This window comes from Equus caballus, chromosome 18 (genome assembly GCF_041296265.1).
Source record: "Equus caballus isolate H_3958 breed thoroughbred chromosome 18, TB-T2T, whole genome shotgun sequence".
Lineage (NCBI taxonomy): Eukaryota > Metazoa > Chordata > Mammalia > Perissodactyla > Equidae > Equus > Equus caballus.
Window position 1 is genome coordinate 55428818 of NC_091701.1, and position 17463 is coordinate 55446280.

General features: G+C 38.5%; 1 protein-coding gene across 3 annotated transcripts in view; it reads left to right on the plus strand.

Annotated features, from left to right (window-relative positions):
• Positions 1-209: 209 nt before the first annotated feature.
• Positions 210-17463, plus strand: part of MTX2 (metaxin 2) — a 58939-nt gene continuing 41685 nt past the window's right edge. Inside the window, exon 1 of one of the 3 annotated variants that reach the window (XM_005601607.4) lies at positions 210-504. In XM_005601607.4, coding sequence (XP_005601664.1) covers positions 465-504 — 40 coding nt within the window. In that variant the 5' untranslated portion in view covers positions 210-464. Of the gene's footprint in view, positions 768-17463 lie in introns of all 3 variants that reach the window. The other 2 variants (XM_070241274.1, XM_070241273.1) reach the window with 2 other exon arrangements.

Here is a 17463-nt window from a genome sequence, read left to right on the forward strand (position 1 = left end):
AAAATGGTATCTAGTGTGCTCTTAAAAATGTTACTTGTTAACAAAATTCTCCCATGCAGAGAAGATACTAAAAACCTCCGGGGTCCCCCTCCTCCCCCACCGGCTCCCTAGGCTGGAGTGGGAGTCGCTGGGAACCAGGCACCCGCAACCCCTCAGCCAGCCCCGCAGCGGCCGTGAGCTAGGACCGGCGGGCCCCGCGCGCCCGGGGCGGGGGGCGGAGGGCAGAGGGCGGAGGCGGGGCCGGCGGAAGCGCACGCGCGCCGCTGTCAGCTGCGCCGGAAGTTCCCGGTGGGGCCTGGCAGTAACCTTGGGGTTTTCGCCGCCGCCGGCGGCAGGGTGGGCTTTGCGAGCCAGACCTCAGCCGGGGCCGAGCCGGTTAGCTGCCGGGAGCCGCCGGGGTTGCGGAGGAGGACGCCTAGGGCCTCAGGGAGCAAGCGCCGCGGGCGCGGGCCCGCCCAGCCGACATGTCCCTGGTGGCGGAAGCCTTCGTCTCCCAGATCGCAGGTAGCGCGCGTGGCTGCGGACCGCGGACGGGACGGGAGTCGGGGGCCGGCGCGGGGAGCTGCGTGGGGTTAGGGCTGCAGCTTTCCCCCACCCTTGCGGCATTAGATGCTGAGCCCAGAGCTAGCGGTGGAGGCGAGCGCGGGGTACCAGCTTCAACTCACGGATGAGAAAACTGAGGGGGAGACACTTGGTCGAAGTCACCCCGCAGAGGCCGGAGTCTCGTCTGCTTTTCCTGGGCGGTGCTTTGTCCAGCTCCCCATTCGGTCGGGAGGGGCTGGGCTGCTTGGAGGAGGCCGGGGGTTGGGATTCAGGTGGGGGGGGCCGTGGCCACAGGGGCCGGGCATCCCGAGGCTTCAGGGTAAGAGTAGGGGCAGCCTCGGTCGTGGGACTTGAAGTTTAAAGTGATTGTCACTGAGTCGCCCTTGTTAGCTGTTGTCATTGAGGGGCCACTGAAGTTCTTGATTCCTCTGCAGGCGACACAATACTGCCATTTGCTAGATCTCTAGAATTCATTGAAACATCTTTAAATCTAAGTATACTTTTTAGAAATACCTTTGATTTGATGGGCAGAACATGACTGATGTAAATAGATTTATATATTTTCTGCTATTGAGATTCTTATTTACTGCAGTAAAAGAAATTAAATATTGTTGAGAAAGTGACGAGACTAGACATAGGTATTGTAGTATAGGTTGATGGGTAATAGTTAATCTTTAAATGGAATCAATCAACTTCCCAGCAGTATTTTCAGTATTAGTACGATCAAGAGACAGTCACTAGGATAAATAGGTACATTTGAAATAAGGTAGTATTTTGGAAATGGAAAGTACTGAAGGTGTTATAAAATTTGCCAAAATGTTTTTCGTTGTGTTGCATTTGTGTGAACATACATTTCTTTTTTCCTGTTTTAGTTAAAAATACCTTGTTTTCTAGGAGAGAGGGAAGCTACCCCTAGATCACCAGCTTTGTGAAAGCAGGGAGCATACTTGCTTTGTGCTCCATTGTATCCTGAGCACATGTCAGTTGGTGCTCAATAAATATTTGTGACCCGAATCAATGAATAATCTTGAGATTTCACACAATGATTATTTCTGTATCTACTGTTTATGGTAAAAAAGTTAGATTATTGATTTAACTTAGATAGCTATGTTAAAAAAGTCAGCATTTCACAGTGCATGCTTTTATTGGTATACTGTATGCATGTGTCCCAATGTACGATTTCTTTTAAAGAAAAAATGATGAATGTCTTTTAATCAACTTTTAATAAGTTTGGAATTTTGCTTCAGTTAGTGAAATTTAAGAATTTCTAGGAATTTGGGGCTGGCCCCGTGGCTGAGTGGTTAAGTTCGCGTGCTCCGCTGCAGGCAACCCAGTGTTTCGTTCGTTCGAATCCTGGGCACGGACATGGCACTGCTCATCAAGCCATGCTGAGGCAGCGTCCCACATGCCACAACTAGAAGGACCCACAACGAAGAATATACAACTATGTACTGGGGGGCTTTGGGGAGAAAAAGGAAAAAAATTTAAAAAAAAGGAATTTTATTTGCCAACTTAGTTATTTGTAATGATCTATTACTCTAAGAGGAGGCATTTAAAGATGGATAATTCAATAAATGGTGTTGGGACAACTCATAAGTCATAACACCACAAGAATAAATTTCACATTAATTAAAGATCTAAATGTAAAGTAAGAACGAAAACCAAATTGTAATAAAATAATTTGGAGAAAATAGAGGAGATTATTTTAATAATTTTGGGTAGCAGAGGAGGCCTAAGCAAGACACGGAATCCAGAATCTGTGGGAGAAAAAAGTGGCAGAGTTGGTTGCAGAAAAATTTAAAAAGCTTTGTATCATAACACACATAAGTTTCTACAAATTAATGAGAAAAAGACAACCCAACAGAATCTTAGGTAAAGGATAGGAACAGGTAATTCACAAAAGGAGAAATGCAAATAGACAATGAACATAGGAGAAGATGCTCCCTGTCACTAACAGTAGATAACAGCTTTTCCACCCAGTCAGATGGGCAAAAGTGAATGTGATCATTTCCAGTACTGACAAGGGCATGGGGAAAAGTTACCCTCAAACTATTGGTGAGTCTGTAAATCATTACTACTTTTATATATTTACAATAAATGTAGCAGTATTTATTAAGATGCCGTCCTTTGACTCATAAATTTTTTCTTCAGGTATTTATCTGATAGAAATGTAAGGAATAGTATTTAAAGAAATATATGGCAGTATTAATTAGCATTATTTGTAATAGCAAAAAACTAGAAATATCCTAAATATATATCAAATTATGGTTTGCTCACGTTGTTACAGATATTAAAAATGAAGAGGGACAGCTGTCAAATATGTTGACCTGAAAACTGATTATCTTAAGTAAAAACAAGTTATAGAATAATATATATATTGTATGAACCCTCTGTTGTTAAATAAATAAACCTTATGAAAATATGTATATGTTTATGTAAGCAAAGAAAAACAGAAGAATATTCAACTAATTTTAACTAGGAATTTCAGAGTAGTAAGGATAGAGCATTGGTAGAGGGTGCAGGAACTACATTTCTGAATTGCTTGAATTGTTATAGTGAGAATATTTTGCTTTTGTAATTTAAATGATTGTAATTTTAAAAATTTAAAAGATTATATTTTGGCCAGCAGTGAAAATAGGGTGGCTAAAATAATAGTTTATATGAAACCCTATGTTTGACTTGTAAGTGACTTACAAGTGTGACTCAAATCCAACAACTGTTGAGAGTATTCTATTTCTGGCAGTAATCTGGTTTTTTGGAAGCGGTCAACCTTAAGATATTAGAGAGAGATATCTACATATATTAGAGATTATAATAGTCCTATTATAACTTAATAAATAATTGTGGATCTGTTCTTTTTTTTGGTTGAGGTCTCTCATTTGTAGTATATTTAACATTTTGCTTATTATTCTTTTAGTGGCCATGAGCCAACACACTGTTGATGTTTATTTTGGAAACCTTTAAAGGCCTCTTACATCTCTCTGTGATATGCATGAAGTGCCCTCCTTGAGAGCCTTTTTTATAGGGACATCTTTCTGGAAGCCTTCTCTGAACTCCCCAGTTTAAGAGGACCACTTCTGTCTCTTTACTACCAGTGTATCCCCCATCAGGTTCTCTCAGTTTTCACTCCTCACTGTGGCTCAGTGGCTTATTCTCTCCATCTGCACTGCTGTTACCTTAGTTCAGGGCTGGATTTCTTGCTTGGATGACTGTAGCAGTCCCTGAATTGGTTTCCTTGCTTCTAGTCTGGCCTCCTTCCAATGCAGTCTCCACACTTGCGAGCCTCAGTGAGTTTTTGTTTGTGTTGTTTTATTTTTATTTTCCTAAAATGCAGATGTGACGACTCTTGTTTTAACACCTTTGTTAGTTCCCATTGTCAGTAGGTGGAGTGAGGCATGTAAGACCTGTGGTAAGTTAGTCCTAGTCTGTCTGTCCAGCCCTTTCTCTTGTCACTCCTCTCCTTGAACTCTCACCTTTATAAACTATTTGTAGCGTCCATCTTTGGCACATGTTGCCCTCTGCCTGAAATGTCGGCTTTACTGGGATAACTTGTGTTTGTCCTTTGAGACTCTGGGCGCATTTTAACCTGTAAGTCTACATGACATCTTTCTTATCAATGAGAAAGGTTTATTGGGTTTTTTCCCCTTTTTTCTGATAATAATGATGATACATGGCCATTTTAGAAAGTGAAAACAATCCAAAAGAATATAAAGAATAAAGTAAAAATCACCTAAAATCGTAACACCCAGATTAAGACTTCGAATTCCCGTCCTCGTCATTAAAACTTTAGTGAGCAAAGCTATCTTGTTCTCTCTCCCTAAGTGAAAAAAATGACATAGGTGATATAAAATATGCATACTTTTTTGGTAACTTGGTTCATCATGTAACATATTGAGATCTCTTTCCATGTCTATGAATGGAATCATGTATCATCATTTTTAAATGGTTGCATAGTATCTCCCTGTATTGAAGAAATTGTAATTTACTGATCTAGTCTTGTTCTGATGTATATTTAGGGTGTTAGTCAGTTCAACCAGAGAAGCAGAAGTGGTAGGCTCTCGATCTTGATCTATATCTGAGCGCACGCAGACACACACACACACACACACACTCCCTCTCTCTCACACTGAGACACACACACAAGGAATTGGCTTATCCTGTTGTTGTAGGGTTTGGCCAACCAAGTACCAAGTCTCCAAGGCAGACAGCCAGAAAGGGGAGATCCAGGAGGAAGAGGGAGCACTTCTGTCCTGTGCCAGGTGCTACTTGCAGTATCGGATCTCAGGGAGGACATAGGCCCTCTGTTAAAGGGTTCCCAACTGATTAAATCAGGCTCACGCAGGATAGTCTCCCCTTTTGATTAATGTAAAGTCAACTGATTAGGGATTTTAATTATATCAGCAAAATCCCTTCACACTTCCCTAGATTAGTGTTTGATTAACTGGGAGAAAGTATTTGTATGCTACCAAATGGCTGTTGCCTCCCTTTGTCTTCCCAGCGCCTGCTGGAGAATGTCCCTTGTAGCTCACCCGAATCAGAAACATAGCAGAAAGGGAATTCTGGCAAATATAGTTCTGTCTAGCCAAGTTGATGCATCCTAAAGCTATCACAAGTATATACGATTCTTCTCTGACGTAAACAGTGCTTTTGTAGACATATTTGTGTATCTACTGAGTAGTTTCTTTGGATAAATTTCTTAAAGTGGAAGAGAATTTTTGAATTGTTCTTTTAACTCAGTAATATGGACGGGAATGGTAAAGTATGATTTTGGATTAATAGCTTGGATCTCTAGATGATGATGTGCTAGATTTAGAACTTTAAAAGGAGGATAGAAATAGTCCTGGATATTGAATCGTTTTCAGAATCTTTTATAACAGCCTTTGTGTTTTAAATTTTCACTTGCTGGTTTTTTTTTTTCCCATGGCAAGATTTTCCAATACGTTACTTGAGTTTCTGTTGAAAAAATTTTTTTTTTTTACAGACATTGGTTATGAATATACCCTAGGGTAGGATTGAGTAGCCCTATTTGGGTTCTCTGACCATATTTGGAGCAGTCACTGTAGCCATAAGGATGGAGTACTGTGATGGACAGGTCTAACTCCTTAGCCCGTCCCTGTAGCAGGAGTGGCTCCAGGCTTTGGGGCTCTACAGTGCCACCAGACACACACAAAAGGAGAGAGGTGCTGAGCACTAAAGAGCAGAATTCTCCCGCAGTGTTGATCACTTTCTTCACCTTGCGTTCACAATTCCTGTGGACTTTGGGGTGAGAGTCCCACCTGGGTTCTTAATCAGCTACTTACTAAATGTGTGACCTTGAGCAAAGTACTCGTCTTTTTAAGTCTCAGGTTTCCTGTTTGCCAAATAATGAAGATAGTTATAGATTATTTAAAGATGATGAGAAAAGATATAAAATGCTTAGCATTGTGTCTGGCACATCATAATCACTCAGTAAGCATTCATTAATATTTCTAGCTGTTTACTATCAGTTTTTCTCTTCTACTGGGTTTTACCTCTGACTTCCTTTGTGATTATACAAGTTTGGTAAAGTTTCCAAAAGTTATTTATAAATAGAATACATAATTTATTTCAGTAATATAAAACATCTACAAAGTTATTATAATTATTAAAATTACTCCTATAACAAATTATTCTAAGATGTTTGTTTCAAGATTATACATTTGCTAAAGTCTAAGCCATGTTTATCTTCATTATGAAATTGAATTTTTGGTGTAGGTCATAGGTACATATACTCTGAGCCTTTTTCAGTGGAGGCCTGTTTATTAGACATTATCAAGAAGTTTTAGCCTTAAAAATTTAGGTGATAATTACCTAGTTACTGATAATAAGAGTGAGTGCCCATTTTTGAGCCACTGTGCTAGATGATTTATATACATAATTGCTAATATTAACAATTTGATCGTGTGAGATAGGTGTTATTCTTATTTTATAGATGAGGAAATTGAAGCTCCGTAAGGTGATAGAGTGTAAAGGTTAGGAACAAGGTCGTTGGAGTAAGACAGAGAACTGATTGTTAAGCTCAGCTCTGCCTCTTGTTTTGTGATCTTGGGCAGACCTTTCTAGGCTACAGTTTCCTTATTTGTAAAAGGGGGATAATATATTTTATGATATATATCAAGCACCTAGTTTAGGGTGGTACATAATAAATATTTGGTATATGGTCGTTTCTGTTATCACTCTTATTGCCTAAGAGCCTTTGAGGATGTTACCTTTGTTATGTTATTCCATTACCATTTTAGACAGCAGAAAATGTCCAAAGTGTCTTTATTTTTATTAACTCCTATACCATCTTTTGTGAATGATCTTATTACTTCACCAGTGCCTTGCTATATTTTAAGCATATTGGTTAATTTCATCATACTATAATTAGTAATCCTTTGAAATCAGGACAGTTATCTGTTCTGTTCTTTATTTAGAAGCTCAGTAAACTGTATAAAGGATGAAAAAAGAAGACTTGTAATATTTCATTTATCTCATTGTGGGCATGTGGGTGCTTAATTATTTAAGTTTATTAATAACTTCATTATAGCAGTAAGCATTAATTTATAGTATGATCTGTGAAAGTAGTTTTATGGGTTCCATGGAACCCGTAATATGTAAGCATCTTAAAAGTAAGTATAATCAAAACAGACATGTTTAAAAAATTTTATTTTTATATCAGTAATAAAGTGTTTTCTATTCTATCCTTCTTCCACATGAGTACTGGGAAATCTGGACTTTCAAAGCATTTCAGAAGGATTTTAGAAGCTCAAAGAAGTGGAAAACAAGTTAAAAGTTCTTTCTAAGACAAAAGTGATACTATTGCTCGAAAGGTATATTGAGAATGAAGACAATGATAGGGTTCTTATATCTGCTTGTCCTCATATCTAATGATAATTGCAACAGATAATTGAAAAAATACAATGCATCCAATTCTTTTGTTTTTGAAAATAAAAATATTTTGTTAGGTATATCTATACTCAGTATTCTGAGGATTCTCTGGTATTGAGGAGGCACTGAGGAATTATTGAAAAGTTGTTGAACGGGCCATTACATTTCAGAGAATCTTCTTCTCTTCCTGTTAGTCATATGAATGGTGCTTATCACCTTGTGAAGTTGATAGTGAAGAGGCAGATCGAGAAGCACAACTAAGATAAAACAGGTTATACTTCAGATTAGAGGCAAAGTACAGTTTATTGACAGCAGTGTGGCCTGTTGTATCTTGTCACATTTGAATTCATGAATAGGTTGGAAACCAAATTCTGAGAGGCAATGTTTTGTTGCCTTTTAGGAAACTTTGATATGGTGTTAAGATCACTTGAAAGGCTTGTTTCTGATCTTGTTGAAATAGTCCATAGTTAAGCATAATGTGAGTGTTAGTTTTCTTGTATGCTTTATTAACATTCTGTACTCTGAAATTACATGATTTTTGGTTTTTAACTTAAAAGACTTTGATGGGTGCCCATAAAATTTGTCAGTCTTATTTCTGTGAAGACTTTTGAGTTATTAATGTTAGCTCAAGCCTTCCATATTTGAATGAAAATTGAAAGAAAACATCATCAAACTTCTTAACATTTTTCAAACATTTTTGAATTATCTTGATAAGCAATTATTAGGTGGACTGAAGATATCAAATGGAGATGAGATGTTAAATTCAGGCTTCTCATTTTTTGTTCAAAGACAGAAGTTATAATATTCAGCATATCCAGCCACAGACATTTATGTGTAGAAGAGAAGTATTTGCCTTGCCAGTAAGAGAAATGCATGTTTTAATTTTTTATTGCTTTGTAAATGATCCTCTATTCTTGAACACTTTTCTTATTTTTGTACGTTCTATAAATGAATCATGGTTTTGAACTTTTCTACATCAGTAATAAAAATGAAATTTGGTTGGTTAGTAATGAAGTTTCTTTTCATAAAAACAATCATTTTGTCATGGCAATTCCCATTAACTGTAACTGCGTTAGCAAAATAGAACCCATAAAAAGCATTTCATTGTGCTTATACGCTTAGCTCTGTTTTTGTGCTAATTATATCTTTTTATCTCTAAGAACTTTTATAAGCCAAAGAAGTTTCTTCATGACTTAACCTGCCTTTCCATCTTTAAAAAAAGACTTTTGTTGTGTATATTTATTCTAGTGGATACAGTATCCTAAGTATTATAAGTGAGTTTCTTCTTTATATCACATTTCATTACCTGGTCAAACTAGAGTACTGACTAGAACTTCGTACAAATACGTTGTATCATTTGTTAGACATGAAGAGGCTGTCATTGCTCTCCTGTTTATTTCTCTAGGGTAATATTGGCAGCTGATGCTTAATGATCTGGCCTATTGTTGACCTCCTGTTCGATTTTTAGACTTTATATAGGAAAATGTTTTGGCATCATAAGTTATAAGTAATGTTCCTAATTTTATTTTATAAATTTGAAAAAGATGCGTCAATAAGAAAATAGTCTGAAAATAAAAATTACTGTCTGTTTTTTCATTAGGCATTGTTATTGTTATTTTTACTGTTCATCAGTTTAACTTTCTAGTTTGGCTAGTGGATGAGAACTAGGTATGTAATGTTAGCTACTTAAGTGGTAATTGATATTTATTCTTTAGTTAAGATTGTGAATTATTCTTGATGTATTTTCTCTTCAAATAGATTTCTCTTTCTTGCTGTACTGATTTTCCCATAGAGACATTTGGTGGCTGTTTGGAGAAGGCAAAATAATTTTAATTTTAAAGTATTTAGAAAGGGAGATATGTTTTAGAAATTATGGAGTGCAGTTCAAAGACAGATATAAAGTATGTTTTCATTATTTACTGTTTTGGATTATCTTTGTATGACAGGTAAGTGATTTTACAGATCTGCTTTTTATAAAAAGATTATGGTAAGATTTGAGTTTAGCTGGCTTAATTAAGTCATTTTTCTCTTGGATTCTCGTTTTTCTCATTTCCTGAGTAATGTAGCAGCTGCCATCAGACCAGAATTTGTGATGGAGGTAAGCCATTGTGGTCACTGGTTCCCAATTCTGGCAACTTGGAGGGCCAGGGAGCCGTGATGTGGTCAGGAAGTTGGAGAGTGAGATTTCAGGAAGGTAAAATTTCAAGTTGATGGAACTGACTGGAGGGAAGGGGGAAATGTCAAAATCTATGCCTGAAGCAGTAAAGTGGAATTTATAAATGTAAACATGATCAGGAGTCAGTTTGGTAATTGATTTAGATGAACAGAGGGAATTCTGAGGCTTCAGATGATTCAACATTTAATTCTGCTTTTAATAATAAATCTGTGACTAATTGTAACTGTTAAAACTCTACCTGTTCAGTTACTGTGGTAGTGTACAAACGACATACAACTTAGGGTGTAAAACAGCCATTTTATTGTGTTCCCGGATCCTGTGGGTCAGTAATTCAAACAGGCCAGAGGAGGGGTGGCTTGTCTCTACCTCACAATGTCTGGAAAGACCCAAAGGCTAGAGATGATCCAAGAGTTGAGGGCTGGAAACGTCTGGAAGCATCTTCACTCACATGTCTGACAGTTGTTGCTGGTTAGGAATTCAGCTGGAGTTGTCTTCTAGAATACTTACACATGACCTCTCCATGTGACCTGGGCTCCCTTAGAGCCTGGTGGCTTCAGGGTAGTCAGACATTTTAGTCAGTTCTCTGAAGACATGTGTCCAGGCTAACAAGGGAGAAGCTGCATCTCATTTTATGACCTTTCCTTGGAAGTCTTGAAGCATCACTTTTCCCATATTCTGTTCGTCACAGGAGAGTTACAAGTCTGCCTGGATTCAAGGAGAGGGGAATTAGACTTCTTCATTGGAGGTGGAGGGTTTGGTGAGCTTCTAGAAGCGCTTGTGGGACAGGAGCTATTGTTGTGGCCATTGTTAAGAAATATAATCTGCCACAGTAACCAAGGTGGTAATATCCTAGTGCACAGGGTTCAGCTGAGTCTGTTTTAATTAGAGCTGGGACTGACTGGTCCCACTCATGAACTAACAGAGGTTCTAAAACGAGATGGGGGTGGATGGGAGGTGGGGGTGGGTAGAATAGTGTGTGAGGGTGGTAGGGTGGTATAGCACATTGCAATCACTTATCTATGGAGTTCTCTAAAACAAGTTATGCTTGCCTTGCATTGTACTTCCCGCCCACATGGACGCATGCACACACACATTCTCTTTTTTTCTCACCAAAGGCCTATTATTTTTGAAGGTTGAGGCAAATGGATTTTTTAAACACTCTGTAGGTGATTGGCTGGTGCACCTCTGGTTAGGAGCCATTGAACAATTTGGAGAGAAAGTGAGTTCATGAGTTTGCACTGTTGAATTTAGTACACGTCGTTGAGATGTTATTGTTCCTTAATTTGGTTTGATGGTTTTATTTCCAGAGTTATAGCAATTGTTTTTGCTGTCAGATATCTTTAAGCCTTTAGATAGCAAAAGACTTGATTGTATTTTCTGCGGAATATGTTTGTTTGTTGGGTTGAGTACCTGATTTGCATGAGGTGCTCTGCTAGGTGCTGGGGTACAAAAATGAGTAACCCAGTTCTTGCCTTTGATGGAGTTACGTTCTTGTGTAGGACACATCCTTTGAAACAGATAACGTTGATATAAAGTGGTATAGCAATGCTAACTTAGGAAGCCTTTACTGAGCATTTCCTCTCCCTTGTCTCAAACTGGGTTAGGGGGTGTTAGATTTTTAGTGAACATCTTGACTCCTCTTCCTGCCCCTCACCTCTGTCTGGCACGGTTCTGATTATTTTTTGGACCAAGTTCAGATTTCATCGCCTCTGGTGAATTCTTTCCTATCTTCCACAGACAGATTTAAGTATTTCTTCAAGAGCATTCCTATAGTGCATTATACGTACTTCTGGTCTGATGATTATATTAATCTTAATTATTGATTGAGTACTATCTGTGAGCTAAAGACTATAAATGGCACTTACATAATTTCTCTAATTTTATTTTTCTAACAACCTTATAAGGTAGGTAATATTTCCCCTTTTTACACATGAGGTGAATGAGGCAAGAGGAGGTTAAGCAACTTGGCCAAGGTCACTCAAACACTAAGTTGTAGAGTTGGGAGGGAACCCAAGTATGTCTGACTTCAAGAGCTGCGTTTTTCCCCTGTACCACCTGTATTCACTTACTTATTGTAAATAGTCACGTGTATCCCAGTCACCTCCTCTCACCCTGCGACGTGCCCCCGACGTACTCGTCAAAATCAGACCCTAGAGAGCAATGACAGGTTTATAGTCATCTTTGTCTTTTTATTATAGTTCCTGGCACATTTTGGAAGTTTAGTAACCTATGTTTGTTCAGTTAAATGCCTTTAATGTATTTTTTTTTCCCTAAAGATTGGCACTTGGGCTAACAACTGTTGCCACTCTTTTTTTTTTTTCCTGCTTTTTTATCTCCCCAAACTCCCCCGCCCCGGTACACAGTTGTATATCTTAGTTGCACGTCCTTTTAGCTGTGGGATGTGGGACGCTACCTCAGCGTGGCCTGACGAGCAGTGCCATGTCCACGCCCAGGATCCGAACCCTGGGCCGCCACAGCGGCGCCCATGAACTTAACCACTCGGCCATGGAGCCGGCCCTGCCGTTAATATTTTTTTTTTCCCGCATCTCTGAGGCTTTTCTACCCTTGTGTTCCTGTTCATGAAGGTATTCTATGATAGTTAGGCTTCTTATCTTATTTCTTGTTTTTTTTTTTGTTCTTTTGGAATCTTGCAGTTCTGCCAGAATTTCAGGAGCTAGAATGGAGGATCAGAGATCCTCTGTAGGGGATCATTTGTTTCATGCTAGCTGGGAGCAGTGAGGGAGGAGCTTAATGTGACAGAGCCAGCATACGTGAAGTACTCGGAACAGTGAGCACATGGTAGATACTTAAAGAAGTAGGTGCTGTTGTTACAGTGATTGTATGTTTACAGTAGTGGGGAGAATGGCTCCTTAGTTTGAGGGACATTTATTTTGCGTTTTCTGGGATTAGATTGAGAGAACCATTAAACCGTGAAGGTTAACATTGTTCACGTTGTTGAGGTCTGATACTTGTGTGGGGCTGTTTGTCTTCTGGTTTTTGGCCAGAAATTGCACTTTTAATCTTAACCAGCTGTTTTTGTATAGCTCTGCTGTTGATCTCACATTCATCTCTATTTCTGAGAAAAGCTCAGACATGGTGTCAGTGTTTCCTCTTCTTTTATGAATTTCAGATTACCATTTTTAAAAAGAATTCAAATTTTGAGTCTAAGCAACAAGGTTCATGTCTATTCATAATCGCGCATCATTGGCCTGCTTTTTATTGCAAATTAATGAAAAATGGTGGATCAGTTTTATAATGGGACAAAGTCTAAACGTAACCATTGGAGAAGATGACACATGTGTACTTGTTAAGAAGGAATGGAAGGTTTTAAATTTAACTTGTGTTCATTTTAGCCGTGGTCATTGGCTTGTTGATGCTGTGAATTTGTTTTCCTGACCCTTGTTAAACTCCAGAAGTTTGTCAGTTTTACGAAATTGATCCTTAAATACCATTTTGAAATTGATCTCTAGTTTCACATAGATGGGTTAGATGGCTCGTCTTCAAGTGTCACAATTACTAACTTAATTTTACTTTCTTTATTGATTACATCTGATGGAAAAACTATCTGTTAACCACATTCGTTCCAAAATAAGTGAGGCCTCAGTTCATTACTCTTAAAGGCTTACTCCGGAACACTGTAAAATTGCAACGTGTTACTAAGGCATGTTTTAAAACTTGGCTTTTAAGCCATATCCACAAATACTTAATTAGAATAAAATGGAGAAAAATCTTCTTGAATAAAATTAATCTACACAGATCCTCACTACCACATTCTCAGGCACATGAATGAAAGAGGTGAAAAGAACTTAATCTGATTTCAAGTGCATTCTGCGCCCTCAGCACAGTCCTTTTTTGTGGTGTTCACAGACCAACTGTGTCAGATTTACTGGAAGTGCTTGTGGCAAGTTTGTATTCTCGGTCCTCATCTCTACAGTATCAGAATCTCTTGAGTTTAGGGTTTGGTAGAAATACACAATTTTGTTAAATTCCTCAGGTGATTTTTATACACTAAGGATTGAGAACCACTGTTGTAGGATGATTATAATTGCTTTAATTCTAATAATTAATTAATACTCAAGAATGTTTATTTGTGGGCTCCGTAAGAGTTTCGCTAGGTTGTGGGTTCACTGACTTGAGCCAGACTACCTGGGTTCGAGCCCTGGCTCTTGTCACTCGTTAGCACTGTGACTTCAGGCAAATTACTTATGCTGTGCCTTAGCTTTCTTGTTGTAAAATAGGGATAACAATAATAATCTCTACTTCATAAAGTTGTTGTGAGGTAGTTAATATGTCAGGCACTTAAGTGCACAGTAAATGCAGTAAGAATCTTAAAGTTTTCTATTTGTCTCAGCTTTACTGAGGTATAAGTTACATACCCCTTTTAAGTATACAATTTATTGATTTTTTAGTATGTTTACAGAGTTGTGATTATTACCACAATTTAATTGTAGAGATTTTCATCACCCTAAGAAGAAATCTCTTGCCCAGGTACATCACTTCCTGTTCCCATCCCCAGCCTGAGTCAACTGCTAATCTCCTTTCTCTCTCTGTAGATTTAGATTTGCCTGTTCTAAACATTTCATATAAATGGAATCATACAATATGTTTTTTTTAGTGACTGGATTTTTTTGTTGAGCGTAATGCTTTTGAAGTTTATCTGTGTTTTAGCATGTATCAATACTTGGTTCCTTTTTATTGCCAAATAATATGCTCTTGTATGGATATACTGCATTTTGTTTATCCATTCACCACTTGATGGTTGTCTGGGTTATTTGCAGTTTTCGACTATTGTGAATAACGCTGCTGTGAACATTCGTGTACAAGTCTTTGTGTGGATATATGTTTTTTCCTTTCTCCTGGGTGAAACCTAGGAGTGGAATTGCTGGATCATATGGTAATTCTGTGTTTAATGTTTCGAGAAACTGCCAAACTTTATGTATTCCCAACAGCGATGTGTAAGAGTTCCAGATTTTGCACATCCTTTAAACATTTGTTGTTGTCTGTCTTGATTATAGCCATTCTAGTAGGTCTGAAGTGGTATCTCATTGTGGTTTTGATTTGCATTTCCCTAATGACTAATGGTATTGAATATCTTTTCATGTGCTTGTTGGCCATTCATATATCTCCTTTGGAGAAATGTCCATTCAAATCCTATGCCTGTTAAAAAAAATTGGATTATTTGTCTTCTTTATTATTGAATTGTAAATGTTATTTATATATTCTAGATATAAGCTCTTTGAGTCTTGAGGAATCTTAACTGCTACCACAACTGCCAGCATCTTCATCATCTGCCTAGACAGAAGTCTGGGTAGTGTCTGACTAGAAGGAGATAGATTCTCGTTATTCTCTAGTTTTATTTGGTCTCCAGCTTTGGTTGTGAAGGGGAAGTTCTGCCCTCCACCAGTTTTCCTGAATTTTTAATCTGTTTTGCTTTCTATCCTCTGCTTCCTGGATGTCAAGATGTTAAAACCCATTTGCCTTGGATATTAATTCTTCTGTATCATTCAGTCATGTACCCTCACTTTGAATAATTTTAATCTTTTGTTTACTACTTTGTTACAAATGAATGGGTGGTTGGAGATATTGATGAGAGATTTGCGAGATATGATTTGAGTTATTTGTAATGGGCTCAGTACATTGGCATTCATGAGATTGTGTACTGTTGTATTTTTTTCTTAGTTCTATATAACATGTAGACCAAACAGAATTAAGCCTTGTAACCAGTATATCAGATAATCTTTATTGTTCTAGTCAGATAGACTTCAATATTTGTCAAAAGTTTTTAACTTGAAACATTATAAAGGTAACAATATGGAAATAGGCCACATGGTATTACTAAAGTCTAAGTGCCTTAAAGGCAGTTACTTGCTTTTCTTTATAATTTTATCTTTAGTGCTTAGAATGGTGCCTGGCACAACATATTCTGTGGGGGAAAATATATATGTATGTGTATGTTCTGTGAATATTTATTGAATGAATGATAAAACAGGTTGGTAGAATGTGGCTAAATTTATTTTCTAAAATGAGAGCTATGTATAATATGAAGCCATGAATGGAACGTTTATGTCCTCCCAAAACTCACGTACTGAAATCCTAATCCCCAAGGTGATGGTATTAGAAGGTGATTAGGCATTGAGAGCAGAGCCCTCATGATTAGTACTAGTGCCTTATAAAAGAGATTAAGAGAGCTCTCTAGCCACTTCTGCCAGGTGAGGACACAGCAAGAAGTCAGCAGTCAGCATCCTGGAAGAGGGCCTCCACCAGAACCCGACCATGCAGGCACCCTGATCTTGGACTTCCAGCCTCCAGAACTGTGAGAAATAAATTTCTGTTGTTTATAAGCCATCCAGTCTGTGGTATTTATTTTTTATTTTTTTTATTATTTGAGGAAGATTAGCCCTGAGCTAACTGCTGCCAATCTGCCTCTTTTTGCTGAGGAAGACTGGCCCTGAGCTAACATCCATGCCCATCTTCCTCTACTTTATATGTGGGACGCCTGCCACAGCATGGTGTGCCAAGCAGTGCCATGTCCGCACCCGGGATCCAAACCTGCGAACCTCAGGCCGCCGAAGTGGAACGTGCACACTTAACTGCTGTGCCACTGGGCCAGCCCCTATGGTATTTTGTTTGTTGTGCATTGAGGCAGTGGCCTTACCACTATGTTACAAAATGATACCTGCCAGTTTTTTAAATTTATGGAAATGACAGCATGACATCGCACTTCTCCATTCTCCAAAATGAGTCGCTTTCTGACATGAGTATTGATCTCTGACTGTTGAGGTGAAGGGGAGAATGTTTTAAAATTCCTCTTGTGGGGGGCTGGCCCCATGGCCGAATGGTTAAGTTCACGCGCTCTGCTGCAGGCGGCCCGGTGTTTCGTTGGTTCGGGTCCTGGGCATGGACATGGCACTGCTCATCGAGCCACGCTGAGGCGGCATCCCACATGGCACAACTGGAAGGACCCACAACGAAGAATGTACAGCTATGTACTGGGGGGCTTTGGGGAGAAAAAGGAAAAAAAAAGAAAAAAAAATTCCTTTTGTGGGAAGAGTCACTTCCTGCTTACACATCCTGTCTACTATAGTTAAATATCCTCTATCAAACAGTAGCTCGGGGGCATCACTATTTAATCATTTCATGATCAATATTATCTGAGATACAGTGTTATCTTTGAATTGTACTATAGTTTGCAGGTTGAATTGCTGTTGAATCTAATACACAGCTTTTAAAATTCTGGTTTTGATAAAGTCCCGTATCATCATCACAGTATTTCTGTCAAACTAGTAAATTTATTTCCTTCTTTTCTCTGTGTGTCTTGCAGTAACTTGTCCGTGTTTAAGAGCTGCCAAGTGCTCTTTGAGCATTTTGTTGTGTTAGTAGTAGTTGCATTTACACCTTTGGCAGAAAGCCATCCAAATTTGGAGATAAACTACACATGTTTCTTACTCCTTTTGTATGACACTGTCTGAATAGTCTTCGGAAGCTGAAGAGATGACATCTACGAGCTTTCAGAATCTAGTTGCCTAGGGATAAACTGGGTTTGACTTCATTAGTGCACAAATGATAGGTTTGTGTAGAGTTATTATGGCATTAATCAATTTGATGGATTGGAAATATGACAGTACTGAAGCAGCGTGTAATATTAGTGCCTATTATCCTACAAATTATGTCTCACCTTACATTCATATGATGGGAGAGTCTTGTTGTACATTAAGAATGCAGAACTTAAAAAAAAAGGATGACAACAGAGGGCACCTCTTTTCATGGCCTTCTCTTGGCCTCTTAGATTAGATCATCAAGAGATGGACTTTGGGATTAGACTTGTTTATTAGGTCATAGCACTTTTCTACTGTGTA